Genomic DNA, 21,978 nt, shown 5'->3' on the forward strand with positions numbered 1-21,978 from the left:
CCCCACCCTCCTCTAGCTTATCTCTCCACCCTTCAGGCTCTCTGCCTTTATTCCTGATGAAGGGCTTTTGCCCGAAACGTCGATTTTACTGCTCCTCGGATGCTGCCTGAACTGCTGTGCTCTTCCAGCACCACTAATCTGGAAACAGCAACTGGTGAGTAAGATTAGATCTCATGGGATCCAGGGGGAGTGATTCGGAGCTGTTTGCAACCACCTTGCAAGGCCATTACAGACCACTACAAATTGGCTTGAAGGTACGAGACAGAAGGAGGTGGTAGAGGACAGCTTTCTGGACTGGAGTTCTGTGACCAGCAATGTGCCTTAGGATTGGTGCTGGGTCCACTGCTTTTTGACATTTTTATCAATGATATAGATGTGAATATATGAGTGATCTGTAAGTTTGTAGATGACACCAAAGTAGCTGGTGTAGTGGACAGTGAAGAAGATTATCTCAGTGTAATGGGACCGTGACCAGATCGGCTAATAGTCCAAGGAGTGGCAGATGATGTTAAATTTAGAGAAATGCAAGGTATTGCTTTTTGGTAAGGCAAATCAGGGCAGGACCTACACAATTAAAGACAGTGCCCTGGGGAATGTTGCTGAACAAGGAGACGTAGGGGTGAATGTGCACAGTTCCTTGAAAGAGGAGTCGTAGGTAGATAAGATGGTAAAGAAGGAGTTTGGCATGCTTGCTTTCATTGGTCAGAACTTTGAGTATCAGAGTTGGGACATCATGTTATGGCTCTACAGGACATTGGTGAGGCCACTTTTTGAATACTGCATACAATTCTGGTCGCCCCTCTATAGGAAGGATGTTGTTAAACTTGAGAGGGTGTGGAAAAGATTGACAAGGATGTTGTCAGGACTGGCGGGTTTGAGCTATAGGGAGAGACTGAATAGGCTGGGACTTTTTACCCAGGGCATTGTAGACTGAGGGTTGGCCTTATAAAGGTTTATAAAATCATGAGGGGTATGGATAGAGTGAATAGCCAATGTCTTTTTTCCTAGGGTGGGGGAGCCCAAAACTAGAGGGCATAGGTTTAACGTGAGAAGGAAAAAATTTAAAAAGAACCTGAAGAAAACCTTTTCATGCAGAGGGTGGTGTGTGTATGGAATGACTGCCAGAGGCACTGGTAGCAGCTGGTACAATTACATTTAAAAGGCATCTGGATGGTTATGTAAATAGGAATGGTTTAAGGGGATATGGGCCAAATGCTGGCAAATGGGACTAGTTCAGATGGGAATGTCTGGTCAGTGTAGTTGAGTTATAGAGTCCTAGAGATGTACAGCTCGGAAACAGACCCTTCTGTCGAACTCGTCCATGTCGACCAAATATCCCAACCCAATCTAGTCCCACCTGCCAGCACTTGGCCCATATCCCTCTAAACCCTTCCTATTCAGACACCTTTTAAATGCTGTAACTGTACCAGCCTCCACCACTTCCTCTGGCAGTTCATTCCATACATGCACCACCCTTTGCGTGAAAATGTTGCCCCTTAGGTCTGTTTTATATCTTTCCCCTCTCACCCTAAACCTATATGCCCTGTAGTTCTGGACTTCCCGACCCCAGGGAAAAGACTTTGCCTATTTATCTTATCCATGCCCCTCATGAGTTTGTAAACTTCGATAGAGTCACCCCTTAGCCTCTTACACTCCAGGGAAAACAGTCCTAGCCTATTCAACCTCACCCTATAGCTCAAATCCTCCAACCCTGGCAACATCCTTGTAAATCTTTTCTGAACCCTTTCAAGTTTTACAACATCCTTCCGATAGGAAGGAGACCAGAATTGTGCGCAATTCCAAAAGTGGCCTAACCAACATCCTGTACAGCCGCAACATGACCTCCCAACTCCAATACTCCGTATTCTGACCAATAAAGGTCTTCACTCTCCTATCTACCTGCAACTCTACTTTCAAGGAGCTATGAACCTGCATTCCAAGGTCTCTTTGTTCAGCAACACTCCCTAGGACCTTACCATTAAGTGTATAAGTCCTGCTAAGATTTGGTTTCCCAAAATGCAGCACCTTGCATTTTTCTGAATTAAACTCCATCTGCCACTCCTCAGCCCATTGGCCCGTTGTAATCTGAGGTAGCCTTCTTCACTGTCCACTATATCTTCAATTTTGGTGTCATCTGCAAACTTACTAACTATACCTCTTACGCTCACATCCAAATTATTTATATAAATGATGAAAAGGAGTGGAACCCGCACCGATCCTTGTGGCGCTCCACTGGTCACAGGCCTCCAGTCTGAAAAACAACCCTCCACCACCACCTTCTATCTTCTACCTTCAAGCCAGTTCTGTATCCAAATGCCTAGCTCTCCCTGTATTCCATGAGATCTAACCTTGTTAAGCAGTCTCCCATGGGGAACCTTGTTGAATGCCTTACTGAAGTCCACTGAGTTGGGCCGAAGCATCTGTTTCCCTGCTGTATGACTCTATAACTGGCAACGTAGCTGTGTTGGAAGAACCAATGCTGGACGGAAGGCTACAAGGTCATGCTCCATAGTACGACTACCACTCCCAGGACATGGTGCTGAAGTGCAGATTACTGGGCCTCTTCAAATACTTATATCTGCAGCCAAAATGGTAGCTGTTTAGACTTGTTTCGCAGCAAGTCCAGTATGTACGATTACAGTCTGAACATCCATTGCAGCACTCTGACATTCGATAATTTCTGATTGTGTCACAATGGAAGCTATGCATCACAAATGGGTCTGTCCGTTTTTCTAGCTGGAGCTGTCTGCCACTTTCCTAATGGAGACAATGGACTCCATGCCTTCCACAAGGTCCTATGGCCATTTGGTTCTAAACTGCTCCATGTTTTGATATTTGTGAAGGCTTTCTGTAAGGCCTGCCAACACACCAGGCACTTTAATCTTTACATCCATCCACCTTCTTTTGATAACCATCCCATTAAAGTCCTCATCGGAGTCCGCTGGAGGAGAAATCAAGACAAACTTTGCTCTCCAATGAACGGGCAGCTGCCTGCCACCCATTTGTCCTCAGTGTGTTATCATGTGTAGATCCAGCCTGTATGCAGTCCTGTAAAGTATGCACCGTAACACTCGCAGCCATGAGCTCAGAGACTGAGAGTTAGTGATGATTTTTCCTTATTATCACTGTCTCTCTGCTCTTCCACCACTGCCTGAAAAGAGTAAGATTTAGCATGTGGATGAAAGGAACAAAGAGGGTGCATGCTTATTTCATCTGAACCTAGTAGTGGGAGAGTATGGGAAGTTGGGAAAGTAGGGTAAGAAGAAATGAACTTACTGCCAGCCTCAATGATTTCAGACCCAATACTGGCCATAGCTTCTGTGATGGTTGTTCTAGTGCCTACAGTTACTGTTTCTTACTTGGTTATGGGCATATGCCGCTAGGCCTAGCTTGATCCTTCCACCTCTAGTTTTGCAATACTTTGTCATGCAAGAGAGAGGAAAGCATTTCAGTGAGTATAGTCCCACCCGCTTGGGTGATGTGACTATTGAGATTGAATAACTGGCTGCGTGTGCAAGCTATGAGACATAGGTGAGAAACTTGTAGCAGTGCAAAATGTGTCAGGGCAAAGTAAGGCTACAAATATGAGACATGAGCTGTGATTGAGATTGTTGGTGATGGGGGTCTAGTGAACTGAGCAGTACGTGAGGTTAATCGTTCAGTTGCTAGGATATGGCATTTCAAGATGGATTCATCAACCTTGCCACTCATGACATCACTGAATATCTTGCAGCACTGGAGTTTGACTGCGAGCAGCAGCTGGCTGATTCAAAGCCTTTGCAGGGTCTATCTGCACGGTTTATTGGCCCTCTGTGTACACAGAACATCTCTCCCATTCTCTACCTCCTGCACCGAAGCTTCTAATCCGCTTTGAGATAACCTTGGAGCCCACTCCATCCTCTGCTCCATTACTTTCACGCTTGCAGATTAGGCACTCTTCCTCAGCCACTTTCAGTACCGAAAAGTTAGTATCCACCTCCCCTGAACTCCAGGCTAACATTCATTGGTATTTGCCTTGTGCTCACTTTGGCCCTTGATTGAGTGCACTTGCATGAGACTACTTGTTACAATCATTTGATGGAGTCGGCTTTACCTGCACCAGAACCAACAACTAATAGTTAGCAGCTTATCACAATTCACACACCTGCAATCTGAAATGGTTTCACTTCTCACTCCTGCACGGTAGAATGCTCGAGGGTCCACTTTTAGTCTCCTCATATTCCTCATCTAACAAGGAATTACTTTCCACATATAGGATAATGACATCCATCTTTGCTTGACATCTCCATTGCTTCTTGTCGGAATGAGTCTCCATTTCCTTGAGTTAAACATTAGAAAGACCAATCCATCATTTTCAACACTTGCCGCAAGTTCTGCCCCTTGATACAGATTCTGTTCTATTTGCCAGCTAGAGTCTTTGGGTAAACCAGGCTGTTTGCAACCTCAGTATTTTATTCATCCTAAGTTGAGATTCAGATCCATTTCCTCTACTATCATAAATGCTGACTAGTTAAACCTCTAACATTGTCCACTTTTATCTCATCCAGTTACTAAAATTCCTTTTCATGCCTTTGCCATCACTCAGCACCCCATCATCTTGTACTCCACTCATCTAAAACTCTTGTTCATTTCTTAAATCACATCAAGTTCTGCTCAAGCACAACTACTGCTTTTCCTGACCCACTTTGCAATTCTTATGCCCCATACACTCTCAAACCTCATATTTAAACATCTTACTTACGTATTTAAATCCCTTAACTGTCTTGCCTGTTCTATTTCTATAATCTATCCAAGCTTTGCAATCTCCTCCTTTAAAGCTCTCTTCATGTTCTAATCTCATACTTTCCTCTTGCATTTGTTCCATTCCTGGAGGCTGTGGCATCCAGCTTCTTTGCTGTATTCTCTGGTATTTCCACCCTCAACTTATTTGCACCTGCTCTTTTAAGCTCCTCCTCCTCACCTTAAAACCTATTTCTTGACCAAGCATTTGAGCACCCATCCCAATATCCTCTCCCCTAGGTTTGCATCTAATTAGTCTGAGATGCTTTTCTCTAAGGATAATATGTAGGTGCAAACTGTTGTCAGATAGTTTAAGATGATCTGTCGTGTGGTGGACGTCCTGTATTATTAATTACAAATGTTTGTGTGTTATCTACAATATAGACGTGTCACATATGCCAGATGTTACTTCCCAACAAGTGCAGTTTCTCATCGCACTTAAGAATACATCAACACAAGTCTCCATATACATGTCCGGAATGTGGAGCGATATGCAGGTCCTCGCACTTTCAGACCCATGTCACCAGGAATTGCCTGCACTACACCCGTAAAGTGGGATACCGGTTAGTTGTATGTTTGCGTTACTCTATTAGTTTATTACTGTGATTCTAAAATATTGACCTACCTTGGGTTGAGATTCACTTTTATTTCCTTCCTTTCAATCTTGCCCATCCAGTCCACCAATCTATCACTCCTGTTTGATTGTACACTCCAAAATATTAGAAAGCCAACTAAAACATCTAACTTGCACAAAATGCACTGTGACTTTGAATTTGTATTTGAAACAGATAGGATAACAATTGGTTTTGAATGTTCTTTCATTTTTGATTATGGCTGGGAAAATGAATCAAAATACTTCCTAAATGTTCTGAGGACACAAAGACAGGTAGGATTAAAAGTTCTGAAGAGTTTACAGGTATGCTGCAAATAAATATAGATTGGTTAAGTGATTGGGGAAAAAGTGTGGTAGAACATAATGTGGAAAAATCTGAACCTGTCTATTTTGAAGAATGGATGGAAAAGCAGAATTTTGTTTAAATTGAAAGAGAGGTTGCAGAGCCCTGAGGTACAGGGGAATATAGGTGTCCTGTCACATGATTTGCAAATGATTGCCATGTGGATACAGTAAGTGATTAGAAGGCAAATGGAATGTTGATCTTTGCTGCAGGGGGAATGGAACATAAAAGTGGGGATGAGTTGTTTGAGGCATTGGTAAGCCCACAACTTGTGTTCTGTATATGGCTTTAGTCTCATTATTTAAGAAAGGACAAAATTGCATCTGAAGCAGATCAGAGAAGGTTCATTTCACTGATAACCTCACCCACATGCGAGGTTTCTTCTGAGGAAAAATTGCACAATTTGGGCCTGCGTTCATTGTCATTTAGAAGAATGAGAGGTGATCTTCTTGTATGGGATCTCGAATGGGCTTGACAGGATGGATGCCAAAATGATATTTCACCACAGGAGACACTAGAATTGGAGGGTATAGTTTAAACAAAAGAGTTTTCCTATTTAAGAATTAAATAAGGAGAATTTCATTCTCTTAAAGGGTCATGAGTCAGTAGAATTCCCTTGCCTGGAGATCAGAAGGGACAGCGTTATTGAATAATTTCAAGGCAGAGGAAAATAGATTTTGGATTTGTAAGGGCTTCATAAGTTATCAGGGAAAGCTAGGAAAGTGGGTTGAAGTTACAATCACTTTAGCTATGATCTTATCTAATTACAGAGCAGGCTTGAGGGATGAAAGGCCTAACTTTTGTTCCTAATTTGTTTGTTTGTACATAGGAGAAAACAGGATAGGGGGTGGTCAGCACAGGTAGTGATCCCAATCCATAAGAGAAATAGCTTAGACTCATATCTCTAGCAACAAAAGTAAGTGCTTGGGAAAATTAAATGCTGATCTCTTTATGTACGAAATATTACTGTTCAGCTAAACTGCGTATTTCAATTGTGATTGTTTTCTTCTTGCAGTTGTATACATTGTGGTGTTGTCTATGCTGACCTAGCTGCCCTGAAATCTCATATCCAAGGTGCTCATTGCGAGATCTTCTACAAATGTCCTATCTGCCCCATGGCTTTCAAGTCGGCACCGAGTACTCATTCACACGCCTACACACAGCACCCAGGCATCAAAATAGGAGAAGCTAAGTAAGTTCTGTAAGCATGCTTGCTATGAATTTATTTTTTAAAAATATACTTTTTTATTGTGACACAGCACTTCTGTAATGTAAAATCTTATTGCTGTTATAACTCTGTCCTTTGTGAACAGAGTTGAAACAAACTCAATTCAGATTCCAGTGGGGCTGTGCCTTAGGTCAATTCCAGATGAATTAAATCAGCAGTTTTCCTCTGCGCAGCAAGAGCTTGGCTATAGGCTGCTTGGCGCTTGCCTCATTTAGGGAATGTGGCACTGGAGCAGACTAAGATTAGTTTCCTTAGCACACAGGGAGAAGCTAACACATTGGGTGGAATGTTATGCTGCCAGATGTGATAGTGGTAGAGGTGAGTAGGATGCTTCATCAGGGCAAATGGTAATGTACTCTATCCCTGCGGCTTTCCCACTCCTGCCAATATTAAGTTCTGGTTGGGCAGGTTTCTAGTTGACCTTTCCATGCTACTGATTGTTGTGCTTAGGGGCCAATAAAGAATCGCTCAAGGGCCTTAGCCCACCACCTCTAGGATTATCCAGCTCGCAGAGGCAAACCTGTGCAGGCTGCTTGTCAGATGGAGTACTGGGGAACTGGGGGTCGGAGATCTCAATTAGGGCATGGACATTGAGCAGGGATTAGCCAGCTGAGGGTCATGCCTGCCTGAGCTTCCTGACCACTCCACTGCCACCCATACAATCACTACTTCCAGTGGTTCTGGCATGTGGGACTTCTGCTCCAGGGAAGTCAAATCCAAAGGAGGGCCCACCAATGTCCTTGGAATTAGTTGACTGGACCTCCCTTTGGAGAGAGCAGCCCTAAGGCTCTCACCCACTTTCCAGCTGGCAGGCAAGAGCCATGCCACAAATGGAAGATTCCAGCTATTTTCAGTCCTGAAACAGGAGCACAGAGTTGGCAAAGTTGCCAGCTTTACCACCTGAACTTGGGAAAGGGATTGTGTACAGTTAGTTTTCAGTCTGAGCAGATAGGTCATAGAGTCATCGAGGTGTGCAGCATGGAAATAGACTCCTCGGTCCATGCCGACCAGATATCCCAACCCAATCTAGCAAAGTTGCCAGCTTTACCACCTGAACTTGGGAAAGGGATTGTGTACAGTTAGTTTTCAGTCTGAGCAGATAGGTCATAGAGTCATCGAGGTGTGCAACATGGAAATAGACTCTTCGGTCCATGCCGACCAGATATCCCAACCCAATCTAGTCCCACCTGCCAACACCTGGCCCATATCATTGTGCCAGCCTCCACCACTTCCTCTGGCAGCTCATTCCATACACGTATCACCCTCTGCGTGAAAAAGTTTCCCCTTAGGTCTCTTTTATTTCTTTCCCCTCTCACCCTAAACCTATGCCCCCTAGTTCTGGATTCTCCAACCCCAGGGAAAAGATTTTGCCTATTTATCCTATCCATGCCCCTCATAATTTTGTAAACCTCTATAAGGTCACCCCTCCGCCGCCGATGTTCCAGGGAAAACAGCCCCAGCCTGTTTAGCCTCTCCCTATAGCTCAAATCCTTGTAAATCTTTTCTGAACCTTTTCAAGTTTCATAACATCTTTCCGATAGGAAGGAGACCAATATTCTAACAGTGGCCTAACCAATGTCCTGTACAGTCGCAACATGACTTCCCAACTCCTGTACTCAGTACTCTGATCGATAAAGGAAAGCATACCAAACGCCTTCTCCTCTATCCTATCTACCTGCGACTCCACTTTCAAGGAGCTATGAACCTGCATTCCAAGGTCTCTTTGTTCAGCAACACTCCCTTGGACCTTACCATTAAGCGTATAAGTCCGGCTAAGATTTGCTTTCCCAAAATGTAGCACCTCACATTTATCTGAATTAAACTCCATCTGCCACTTCTCAGCCCATTGGTGTTAACAGGGGAGGCGGTGGCAATGTCACTGGGCAATTAATCCAGAGGCCCAGGTCAGCATTCTGAGGACACGAGTCAATTTTCACCATGGAAGATCAAAATGTGAATTCAGCAAAAATCTAGGATTGAAAAGAAAGCCCAATATTGACCATGCAGTTGCTGTTGCTTTTCATAAAATTAATCTGGCTGAGCAATGTCCTCTTGGGAAGGAAATCTACCATTTTTACCAAATCTACCTACAGGTGACTCCAGACCCACAGCAACATTGTTTACTCTTGCCTGCTCTCTGGGTAATTAGGGTTGGGCAAGAAATGTAGGCCCAGCCAGTGACACCAACATCCCACAAATAAATATAATAAAACTGGAGCTGGACCCATTGCCCCACAAAGAGTTTGGAGGAAGCTGTTGGGGCTTTAGGTGGACTGTGATCTGGGACTTTGTCAAAGCTGCTGAAAAGAAACAAAATAAATTCTAGCCATCACCCTCCACACACTCCTGATGTTCCATCCATACCAACCTATCAGCCTCTTGGTCCCTCATATCCCCATTTCAAGCCATGATCCACTATCCAGCTTCAATACCACCTCATAACCCCAATGCCAACATAAACCCCTCCTTTCATACCCACCATTACTCCCCCTGAACCAACTTAGTGCCAAGTCATGTCATCACAAGCCCTCTGCCCATCACCGTTTGCCCTATCCTCTTCATGACAACCTAAGTATCCACCATGCTGAGTAAGTTTTGATGAATTCAAAAATTAATTCTATTAATAAAAACTCTTTTGCTATATTTCATGTCCTTCAAGACTTAATTTCTTATGAAAGCGACTATTGGTATTCATAACCATACATCAAGACATCATAAGGAATTAGTGCTGTCAACCAAATAGAACCAACAGGCACCTCACTGTGACAATTACAGGTTATGAAATCAGGCATGCAGCACAAATCCCATAATGTAAGTCCTCAGGCTTTGCCAACTGACAGAGTGAATTACCAAGCATTACTGTTTTAATACTACAGACATGTCTTTTTTCAAAACTTTAAAAACCAGGAAATTAAAAATCTTTGATAGTTCAGATTAATTTATATATATTTATGTTTACTTTTAACAATCTCTAAGGGCACTTTTCATCTTCCTGAGGGCACATTCCTTCTCCAAATATGTCCTTAGGTCTATCCACACACGTAACTGTAACTTTCAAAAAGTTACAGTTAAAGTTAGCAGCCTAAGACATTCTAGTATGTCTAAAATACACAAGTTGTAAGTTCTCACTCCATCCTTTCAAAAGTCAGATCTGACTGAAGTAAGCTGAAATTTTATATATGCTCACATGAACCACACTTCCTCAAAATGTGACCAAACCTTGTCCCCACCAAACTTAAAAAAAGATGGTTTCTGTGTTCAAAATCAGGACTTCACTCAAAGGGTCATGAATCAGTGGAATTCATTATCCCCGAACTTGTTGGATGTCAGGATACCGAATAAACTTCCCAGAAGAGACGAGACAGATTTTAAATTGGTAACGAGTTGAAGTGAGATGGGGAGTGGGCAGAAAATTGGAGTTGAAGCTGAGATAGAAATATATAAACAGGAGAAGTCCATTTAGCTCCTCGAGCCTATTTCAGCATTCAATAAGATCATGGCTGCTCTTTGGCCCAACTCTGGATAACTGCCTCTGGCCCACATCTCTTAATACCTTTGCTTAACACAACTTTATTCTATCCAGATTTAAAATTTACAATGAATCCTGGCATCCACTGTTGTTTGTGGAAGAGAGTTTGATACACCTACCACCCTTTGCACGTAGAAGTGCTTCCTCATTTTCTCCTGAATGATCTGGCCCTAATTCTTAAACGAAATCCCCTGCTAGTTGTAGAGTCTCCAACTGGAAATATTTTATCATTATCTACCGTCTTTTCCTGTTAATGTCTGGAAGACTTCAATCAGATCACTCCTTAACATTTGAAATATTAGAGAAAACAGGTCTGATTTGTAATCTCTCCTCATAACTTAACCCGTGAAGTCCAGGTATTACACTTGTAAATCTGCTTTGTACACCCTCCAAGGCCAATATATCCTTCCTAAGGTATGGTGCCCAGATTAGTTCAAACTACTCCAACTGGGGTCTAACTATGGTTTTGTGCAACTGAAGCATAATGTCTGCATCCTTGTACTCCAGTCCTCTAGATGTCAAGGCCAACATTGCATTCGTCTTCTTGGTTATTTTCTGCATCTGTTTGGGAAGGTGATGGCCCACTGGTATTATCGCTGAGCTGTTAATCCAGAGACCCAGGTAATGTTCTGGCACCTAGATTCGAATCCTGCCATGGCAGATGGTGGAAGCTAAATTCAATAATAAAATGGAATTAAGGATCTAATAATGTCCATGAAACCATTGTCAATTGTCAGGAAAAACCCGTCAGGTTCACTGATGTCCTTTAGCGAAGTAAACTGCCATCCTTACCTGCTCTGGATCACATACAACTCTAAAACCATAGTAAAACGGTTGACTCTTACTATCCTTTCGTATGGGCAATAAATGCTGGGCTAGCCAGCAATGTCATCCTCCCATGAATAAATGCAAGCAAAATGAGTCACTTTGGACATCCACTGTATTTAATTTCATACCACCTAGAAAGCATCTTTACCAATCCTTATTTGTTCTAAAATAAATAACATCACACTTGCTTACATTGAACTCCACTTGCCACAGTTTTGCCCATTCATTTAGTCTGTCAGTATCACTTTGTAATTTTATGCTATCATCTACATTGTCTACAATGCCACCTAACTTGTATCATCAGTAAATTTGGATAGATGACTTCCCATGCTCAATTATCCAAATCACTGATAAATAACTAGTGTTAAAATCAATAAACTAGTGAATAATTGAGACCTTAACACAGCCCTTGTGGGACATAACTGGTCGCAGTTCTCAATTTGATTGCCTACTCATTATCCCTACTTTCTGTCGCTTGCCACTCAACCAATTTAACAGCCAAGTCAGTAATTTGCTCTCGACTCAGTGGTCTTCTACTTTAGTTAATAGTCTCATATGTGGGGCTTCATCAAATACTTTCTGAAAGCCCATATAAAAAGCATCCATAGACATTCCCCTGTCTACTACTTTCGTCACTGCTTCAAAGAATTCATTGAGGTTTGTCAGGCATGACCTATGTGTCATAAATCCATGCTCTCCCTGATTAACTGAAACTTTGCAGTGTTTGATTACCCTATCATTGATTGTAGACTTTAGCAATTTCCCCACTCCTGGGAACATTCATGAAATTCAGAAAATTAAAATGATGTGGAACGTGTTTCCTTAACCTCAGTCTGCATGTCAGATTCTTGGTGAACTCCAGTATGATTTTTTTCTCTCTCCTCCAATGCCACATTCTCTAAATGACAAATGAGACAGACAGTCCACTGCCAAGCTTCTGTAAACCAGTCATACATAAGTGTCCAAAATAGTGGGATTGTATTGTCCCCTCCCTGTCACCCTTGAGTGAAGCATCTCTTCTCAGTCTCTGATTTAAGACTTGAGTTGATATTCTGACTCGTGGAATATTTGCTAATTTAAAATAAATATTTTACCTGAACATCATGAATACCAATCTGCTGTCTTTTAATCAATAACATTATTCTTCCAGGAATATTTACAGCTAGAAGCCAAAATAAAAATGATACTTGCTAGTGCTCCTGAAAAGAAATTGATTCGGGTATATATTGATTTTATGTGCTAAAGTGAAATGTGTGAGCAAATTCAAATGCAAGTAAAAATTGAGAGAGGTGTAAAATAGTTTGCCAAGCTCCTATCACTGTCTACACCAGTGATTTAATTTGAAGGAATAAAGCAATACTTGTGTTTTTGAGCACTGAAAACCAAAAATTTACTTCTAAACTGAATCGATGGTGCATTTTTCATCCAGGTGGTCTATGTGTGTCTTTCCTACCCCTAAGCTGGTGATAATAATGTACGAGGGTCCAAACGTCAGATTCTCACCAGCGAGACAAACATTTGCAGTTAAATCCTCCCTCCTCAGACGATGAAATGATGTTCTAGCCATTAGATGGCAAAAGATCTATCTGCATGCATTTCATCTCAATAATTGCACATGTTGCAAAATTAACTTCTCCTTCACAATCAAGATACTCGACCGCACAAACCTAGTGAGTACCTATTGCGTTTCTGCTTCCAGTACAGGTAAATACATAGCTTTAGCTGTATCCATAAAAAATGTTCCTCATATCCCTTGTCTCATATTTTTGTAGTAAGCTTTACAACACAAGTAGGTGTTGCCATTGGGGCAAGGCAGAATATGTTCTGGGCCATTGTTAGTCTGGAGAGTGGGAATGTATCAGCTTCACCTTCACAGTTGACACACTCATGGTCAGGGTATAGCAGCAGCTTTTGTCTCACAGCTGGCACAGGTCACTGAAGGCAAGCAGCAGCTTGTGGCAGAAAGGAACACTTCAGCGGGGAAATCAAGGCAGGAGCACGTGATTGTCGGAAACGGCAAAGTGTCTGTGTGAAGGGCACAGGCATCATATGTATCAGCTGCATACACAGCAAACCCAGCACATGAGGATGTGGGAAAGACAAAGCGAAGGTGTGTTTACTGATTAATGGAACAAGTGGATGCTCAGTTCATCAGGGAATACCATCACAGTCTGTTCAGAGATTGGATCATTTATAGTCTGGTGTGAAGTAATTATTCAGTTCCTCAGCCATTTCCTTGTTCTTAGTCAAGCAGTTGACCCAAACTAAGTCCAAGGATTGGGCCACAATCAGTCATGAAAGACAAGCTAAATCAGTCCAGGCCTTGCTGCTCGGTCAGTCAGGACCATCCTTCAAATACAGTCCAGGTGAGGTGAGTTGCTGTCAGTCGGGATGTCCTGCAAAGTGTTTTTGGGAATGGGCTGCAGTCAGCCAGGAGGCCAGATCAGACACAAACCAGAGATTTTCTGAGCATTGTTGATGCTGTATGCAGGTCAATTCTGGGGACTGGCCTGGATGCCTTTGCTAATGGAGAGAATGTTTACAGTCATAGTGTAAACGAATATAGTAGAGTGGAATCTAGCACTATGGGGTGTGGGGATGATGTGGGGAGACTGGCCTGTGCTAAAGTCACTTCTGGTCATTCTGAGTGGGAGATTGCAGGCGTGCAAGGGGAGTAAAACAAGAATATTGTTTAAAAGAAAAAGAGCAGAAGTGAAATGGGCAGGGGAGGGGGACACAGTCACTGGAGAAACAGGGATTGTGATACAGTAAGAGCCATGGAGGGGTGGGCAGGGGAGGGTGAAATTGCGGGTAAGGAGGGAGCCTGCAAGTCACTGTGTTGATCAAAACAAAAATGCAGAATAAGCTTTCAATATTGACAAAGCAACACCAACAGTGAAAAGAGTAAATAACTGTTCTCCTTGGATATTTTCTTAAACAACCTGTTCAGAAACATTATGACACAATACTGGAGCACAGTGGCTCAGTGGTTAGCACTGCAGCCTCACAGCGCCAGGGACCCGGGTTCGATTCCCACCTTGGGAGTTTGCACATTCTCCCCATGTCTGCATGGGTTTCCTCCAGGTGCTCTGGTTTCCTCCCACAGTCCAAAGATGCGCAGGTCAGGTGAATTGGCCATGCTAAATTGCCCATAGTGTTAGGTGCATTAGTAAATGTAGGGTGGGGGAATGGGTCTAGATGAGTTGCTCTTCGGCGGGTCAGCGTGGACTTGTTAGGCGGAAGGGCCATTTCCATACAGTAGGGAATCTAATCTAACCTAATCCGGAGCAGGTGGGATTTGACCCTGGGTTTCTTGGTCCAGGGGTAGGGGCACTACCACTGCACTGTAAGAGCACCCCTTCCTGTTTCCCTAGAAAGCTGAAATGGCTGAAATGTGAAGTTATTTAAAAAGCTACTCCAGTAATTAGGAGTTCAGTGATTAATAAATGTGAAACAACTGCCTTCAATTCCCACTTAGCCAGCATGTCAACATATGTCATGATGGTCGTCTCCCTCCCTCTGGGCTGGAAAGTCCAGGGTCAAATCCCAGCTGTCATGGAAGTGTGTCATTGCATTCCCAATAGGTTGATTAAATACAAACCTACCTCTTTTCATCTTAAGGGTATTGTAGCACGATGGTAGTGCTCCTCCTCTGGGCCAGAAAGTCCAGGTTCAAGTCCCATCTCAGAATATGATGGTCACATTAGTCCAAACTGGACTTTCTTTTTTCTTCTACCTCCTTCTATAGAATTCTGACCTGCTGTCCCAAAGTACTGAGTGAGAATGGCCTGATTGGCATCTTGTGCACACAGGTCAGTCAGAGTCAACGGAGTAATGTTCAGTCACATAAAATCTAATGGTTCCCATTGGCGATGCCACAATGTCATAACAACTGCAAAATATCACATAGCAGCTGCTCTATTTCACATATAAAATGGAGGCTGCTTGGAGAGGACTCCTGTGGTACCTTTTGAGTTGAGGTGGCAGGGGGGGAGCTGGCTCATGGAAGCAGCATCATGTCTTGGCCACATTGGCATTTTCTTGGACCACCCTTTTTAGCTCAGGATTACTAATGTGCTTGGCAAAGGTAGAGAGTGTTGTATAGTTAGAATGTAATCCTGCTGGAATAGATGCCTCCAAGCTCTGGTGCGGTTGGTGGCAATGAACTGTCAGGAATCAGAGCATTGCAGAATCACGTGGAGCGCATGTCAGTTGGACAGGTTTGAGACTAACACAGGGTCAGGGAATACCTGAAGTTTCATGTGGAACGATGTTAGGGGAAAGCAACCCTTTACAAAGATTGTGCTTTTCACTTAATGTTCTCACAGATCACCTGAAAGTGAAAGGACCATGCACAGATCAACTCTTAATAGATCTTGCAGTCCTAAAGGAACCATCACAGAAAACAACAGCAGCAGCTGCTGAACAGTGTGCCGACTGAGAAGGAACAAGATAAAGAGTCAAAGACGAGCTCTTGCTCAAAGCACATTTAGGTGCAGCTACCTGGTGATGAGTGAGAGGCAGTATTGCAGATGACTCAGAATGTTCCAAGCCACCATGTCACAGCTGTATGCCAGCTGCTAGCCATAGATCTTCTGGTCAAAAAGACTGGGTGGCAACCCCATTTCGAAAAACATAAAGGTAACAGCTGCCCTTATTTTCTTTTTCTGTGGATTGTTCTAGAACCCCCTGAGGTATTTCTGGTTTTCACCTCAGAAGTGCATTGGCACGACACTGATGCTTTCTTTGCATGAGCCCTCCTTTGGCACAGGATATAGGCAGCAGTATCATAAGGATTCTCAACAGTTACTGCTTTCCCACAGGTTCGGGATACAACTGATTGCAACCAGATAGCAGTTGGAGTGCCCAATTATCAACCAGCAGTCAGTGTCAACTGAATAGGACTCCATTTTCTTAATGTTCAAATCATTTGTGACCATAACAGCTTGTCAATGCAGTCTGCACAAGATATCCAGAGAGCTGCCATAACTATCACACCCTGGGCCACTCACAGGTGCCAGATACTTTCGAAGACTTTTGGCTCATTCAAGGATGGTTGCTAGGTGACAAGGGATACTCCCCTCCATGTTCAGTTGAAGACACGTCTTGGAAGTGCTCTGCCTACTATCGAGGAGAGATACAAACAACGCTGTCCGTGCTTCAACCTGATCCATTGTGGAACAGATCATAGACTTTATGAAAATGAGGTGTGTTATACCTCAGGCCAGATCTCCTGCATCATAGTGATGTTGCACTCCCCACAACCTCAGTTGCAAAAGTTTGGAGGTGTTGGCTGAGGAGGATATGCAGGAATGACAGGAAACTTCTGAGGAAGATGATCTTCATGAGTCTGAGCAGGTGTCTGCTCTTCAGCATTCCTTTGATTTGACAGACTTTGGACGTTTCTGTCTCCACTGGCTCTGGATAAGTTTCAATGATGTGCTCCCAGATTGTGTCCCTGGGACTGCTGTAGCCAATATAACTACTGAGGTGACAATCTCTATGTTGGCGGAGGGTCAGGTGAATGTCTTTTCTGTGGGTCCCTGAGCATTCAGAACCTTCCTGTTTAGAGGTGTTGCTGATTTAGATTGGCTCAGACTGTGACTTCTTGCACTGGGCCTAGCGCTGGATGCTACATTCACCGCAGAAGCGAAGAGAAAAAAAGTTAGGTATGGAAGTTGCAGAATAGCTTAAGCGGATCAATGTGTTTGCCCTCTGTACATATTCATGTTGCTTAATGGGTTGTAGGTCTATTCCTGTAACTCTGGTGCCACAATAAAGGCTGTGGTTTTCATTAACCATCTGTAGTGCTCCTTCTTCAAAAGGAATGAAAATTATGATTTCATTGCTGTTTACCTGCAATGAAATAAAGAGAAGGATTGAGTATGATGGAATGGGTATATAGCCTTGCAAGTGGATGAGTGTTGATTGGGAAGCACACTGGGCATAAAGTGTTTATATACTTTGAGGGCATGAATTGGCAGAGAGTCATTGTGTGTCCTATCATGCCTGGCATATTCCTGGTGAAGGACTTATGCCCGAAATGTTGACTCTCCTTCTCCTTGGATGCTGCCTGACCTGCTGTGCTTTTCCAGCACCACACTCTCAACTCTGATCTGCAGCATCTGCAGTCCTCACTTTCTCCATGTGAGGCTGACAGGCTGGGTGCCTTTCTGTGCTGCCTGTGCAGTGGCAGAGTTAAGATCCTGCCAGTGTGAGCTGGTAGAGAGATGATGGTGCCAGTTGCCCCTTACTGCTGATCAGACATTTTCCTCCAGCACTGCTTGCCATTTCAGTGTGAGAACTACTAGCACGGATCTGGATTGTTATCTGTACCCAGGGCAACTGGGTTTGATGAGATGGCCTCCTGGGCAATCTCATGGGCAGAGGATGTCCCTCCTATCAATGAATCCTTCCAGCAGCAGTCAGTGTCACTAAACCCGGATGCCAGCTTTCGCTTCTTCACAGGTATCTTGTAGCTATCGGGGATGATCACCACACGCTTCTGGGCAGTTCCCAGCTTGCAGTGTCTGATGTCGTGTCCAGATACTGTTAATTATGGTGCCAGAACCTTGGGCCCTATAAAACTCCATTAGAGTGAAGAATTGTCATCTCTCTTACCATATGCATTTGCGAGTTATGTGCACGAAATCTCTTGCGTAGATAATGAGGTAAAAAGCACACAATTACATGATAAAACTTTTTCTGACATTGGTAGATATGACACCATCTGAAAATCTCATCTTTAATTCCAAAATAGGAAATATTAGTGTAACTTAGTGTGGTTAAAATGGCAGTGATCATTTTTGTCCTCCTCTAACTTTCAGTAAATGTGTTCTATTCAAAGATGTAAAGCCAGCATGACAAAATAAGTACCTGTTTGGTAGAAGGTTGCTTGGAGACATTTAGCAAATGAATCATCAAAATGTGAAATAAAGACATCTCCAGAATAAAACCATTAAAACCATTTGTATTCTTGACATTTTAGAATATTGTCAGCTCATGATTTTGTTTGATGTGAATGTTTATGAATGAAGAGCTTTGGAAAAATGTTGATGTAAATTTTTCCCCTTCGTTTTGTTTGTGATCAGTGGTGCATGATATTGAAAATAGTGTCTCACCGGAAGGATCAAAGCTTTAGAGCCAAGACTGATTTTATGGTTTAGCAATTAAGACCCGTGGTATCCAGACTGTTTTCCTCACAACATAATTTCATCTTTTAGTCAAACAATTACGTTAAGATTATTGAGAGCCGTTCAAATCAATTTCAAATGGACAGCTTTCCCTGAATTCCATTGGGAAAGGAAGAGCCTTCATTTGTATAGTTGCTCACGATCTCAGAATATTTAAAGTGTTTTCCAGCCAGTACAATATTTGTGAAGTGTAGTCGCATGTAATTTATGCAGCCAATTACGTCATGAGGTAAAAAGCACACAATTACATGGTAAAGCTTTTTCTGACATTGGTAGATATGACACCATCTGAAAATCTCATCTTTAATTACAAAATAGGAAATCTTAGTGTGATTTATCAATTTATCAATGACAGGCAGATTTACTGTATTTGCTGATTGGTAGGTAAGGTAAGCTTTTGGCCCTATTTATCTTGCTTAACTAACTTTGTTTATGTAATCCACTGTATAAACTGAGAAAAGTTCACTGGACGTTCAGTCAATGGCACGCATTGCTCCTTTCGTATGTTGGTAACATAGGAGTTGAAATTGAAAGCCAAATACATGTAACTGAGCTGGAGCATAACATTGAGACAAAAATCAACACTCAAACCCTGTGAGAAATCCAATTGTCTCAGACTGGCATTAGTTAAATTAAGTAACCCATGAAACAGTTGGAACGAATTATAGCTGTATTTTTCCAAGAAAAGACAAAACTTAGATGTAAACTTTATAGATGGGAAAGATAAAGTATGATTAATTAACAGTGCAGTTCATTGAAGTGTTTCTGCATGCTTTGAAATCAGGAGAATGTGAACCATTTTCTTCCTGGTGTGCAGTCTCGTATCATAATTACGTTTGGACATATTGCAGCCAGAATAATGCCATAATTAAATTTAATAATGTGATGGAACAGATGAGGCTGTAAAGTATTGTTCCCAGCCTGTAATTAATTCAAATATCTAATCATTCTTTCACAGAAATGGATGCAAAATAGTTGCTAGTCTTGAAGTACTGGAAAATGCATGCTAATTTCCCCTCTTGTTTTTAGAATAATCTACAAATGCTCCATGTGTGACACAGTGTTTACTCAGCAAACCTTGCTATGCAGCCATTTTGATCAACATGTTGCGAAGCAGAAAGTTGCAGTCTTCAAGTGCCCAGATTGTGCATTGCTATATGCACAGAAGCAGCTGATGGTGGAACACATTAAGGTATATTCCTCCCACTGATGATATATTTACTAATGAAAATAGGTAAATTATTTTGTTAGATTCATTCTCAGAATGTTGCTAAGACTCCTGCCTATTTGCTCTGATATATTGAATTATGGTGATTAATGAAGGCTTGAATGTTCCTTTTGGATTGCTAGTCTCAGTCCAGATGCTTCAGCAGCTCATTTTCAAGTATTGAAGAAAGGCAAAAGGAGTGCATTTATAAATTTCACTACTGCAGGATGTCCCAACAAGCTTTACAGCAGATGGATTACTTACCAAGTGTAGTCACGGTGATGATGCAAAGAAACATGACAGTCAATGTTTGCACAGCGTGATCTGACTGAAATGTGACACTAACCAAGTCATCTGCTTTAGTTTAGAAGAACACCTCATCTTCCACCTTGGGACCCTCCAACTACACGGGATCAATGTGGATTTCACCAGTTTCCCCATTTCACCTCCCCCCCCCCCCCCCCCCCCCGATACAACCTTCCAACTCTTGAAATGTCCTGCCTGTCCATTTTCCTTTCCCCCTGTCCGCTCCACCCTCCTCTCCAACCTATCATCTTTACCCCATCTTCATCTACCTATCGCACCTTCCCCCCCAGCCCCACCACCCCCTCCCATTTATCTCCCACCCATCTTGGCTCACAAGCCTCATTCCTGATGAAGGCTTATGCCTGAAACATCGATGCTCCTGCTCCTCTGATGCTGCCTGGCTGACTGTCCTTTTCCAACACCACACTCTCAGCTAGGCAAATGTTTAATATCTCATCTGAAAAGCGGCTCACCTGACACAAGCAGTTCTCAAGTGCCACCCTAGACAATGTGCTAGAGTTTTAGCAATGGTGTTAAAAACTATGGCCTTACAATTCAGGGGTGAGAGTACTGCCACTGGGTCTAAACTGATAGTTGGGAGTACTGGTAGGGGAGTTGGTAATGTCTGATCCTGCCAGTCAGGGTGTCCGCAGTCAGAAAGGGGTCACGTGAGATTGAACAGGGGCTTGCACATCACTTTTCTGCTCACCCCCAGGATTGCCCCCATAATGTAATGGACCTGTCTAACCTTGGATCTATTGAGACTATAACCTGCTGATTAATGGCAAATTAAAGGTTTGTTTCCACCCCAGCGCAATCATTTGTGTGGCTGTGGAAGTCAGTTGAAGGAAGCTAACCGCTACTTCACCTTCTCGGGTGAATAGGTGAGAAAGGAGTGGCGTTCTTCATTTGAGGAATTCCCTGAGCTCACCATTAGCAACTCCACCCTGGCATCCAAATCTTGACGGCCATCCACATTCCTCCTCCTTAACCCCCACCCCGCATCGTCGATCTCCCCTCTGATAAAGATGCTTGGATTTACCTCTCAAATTGACCACCATCCACATACCCCTTTGGGCTGCTTGTAGTCCAGCTGTGACACTACTGATCTCTGATGCTGTTGAGATACTTAGCTGCTGGCTCATCAGATTGGCAAGACTTCCTCTTCCTGAAAGATGGAATTTTCATAACTACCCTGTCAATTTTGCCTCCTGCATATAATTGTTCGGGACATACATTTGAAGTCATGTGGTTTCATGTTGGGCTGGAGGCTGGGCACAAGCAATACGCAGCACTGCCTCCACATCATCCACCATCACCCTACCTGTAAAATTGCACTCTCTTACAAATTGTCACCCACAATCAACATTCACTACATTTAGTAGCATTGGTCAACTGTGCTGGATCACTGGGTTTTGTTTTAAAATGGCTCCATCCTTTTTCATGTGGTTGCGGTCACAAGATATGAATGTTGAAATATTTCAACTTTAAATAACTTTTGCTCCAAAGTTTTGTCCCAGCAGAATAAATGTAATAATGACAATCTCTAATGCTCATTTTTTTTTTCATATTGTAGACTGTGCATGGCATCCTCAAGAGTATTGAGGGTCCTCCCAACCTGGGACCTCAACAACCATTGGTCACAAAGCCATTAATTACATCAGCGGGACCGAACAAAACTGACGGGAATGCTGTTAATGGTACTGATCGGCTTGGGAAGAAACCTTCGGTGGTTGTGAGGAAAACTGGGAGCCGCTCAAAAGCAAATAACCCTGGTTGGATGTGTCAAGACTGCGAGGAATGGTTTCCTGAACGAGAGGACTACATTTCTCACATGAAAAAAGACCATGGAAAGGTATGAATTAAATGGCATAAGAGGGAATCGTGCATCAATTTCTGAGAACCATGGAATTCAGTTTGTAAGGAGAGACAATTTCACCAAATAATTCATT

The 21,978-nt window shown here is 42.9% G+C and overlaps 1 protein-coding gene across 9 annotated transcripts in view; it reads left to right on the forward strand.

Moving 5' to 3' along the window:
* The window catches only part of znf532 (zinc finger protein 532), a 217,562-nt gene that overhangs the window by 132,195 nt on the left and 63,389 nt on the right, over positions 1–21,978 (forward strand). For all 9 annotated transcript variants that reach the window (XM_043679319.1, XM_043679397.1, XM_043679488.1 and 6 more), the window contains 4 exons: positions 5,164–5,342; positions 6,751–6,927; positions 19,543–19,705; positions 21,603–21,881. In XM_043679319.1, the coding sequence (XP_043535254.1) occupies positions 5,164–5,342; positions 6,751–6,927; positions 19,543–19,705; positions 21,603–21,881 (798 nt within the window). The remainder of the gene's footprint in view (positions 1–5,163; positions 5,343–6,750; positions 6,928–19,542; positions 19,706–21,602; positions 21,882–21,978) is intronic.

The sequence above is a fragment of the Chiloscyllium plagiosum genome, chromosome 1, assembly GCF_004010195.1.
Source record: "Chiloscyllium plagiosum isolate BGI_BamShark_2017 chromosome 1, ASM401019v2, whole genome shotgun sequence".
Lineage (NCBI taxonomy): Eukaryota > Metazoa > Chordata > Chondrichthyes > Orectolobiformes > Hemiscylliidae > Chiloscyllium > Chiloscyllium plagiosum.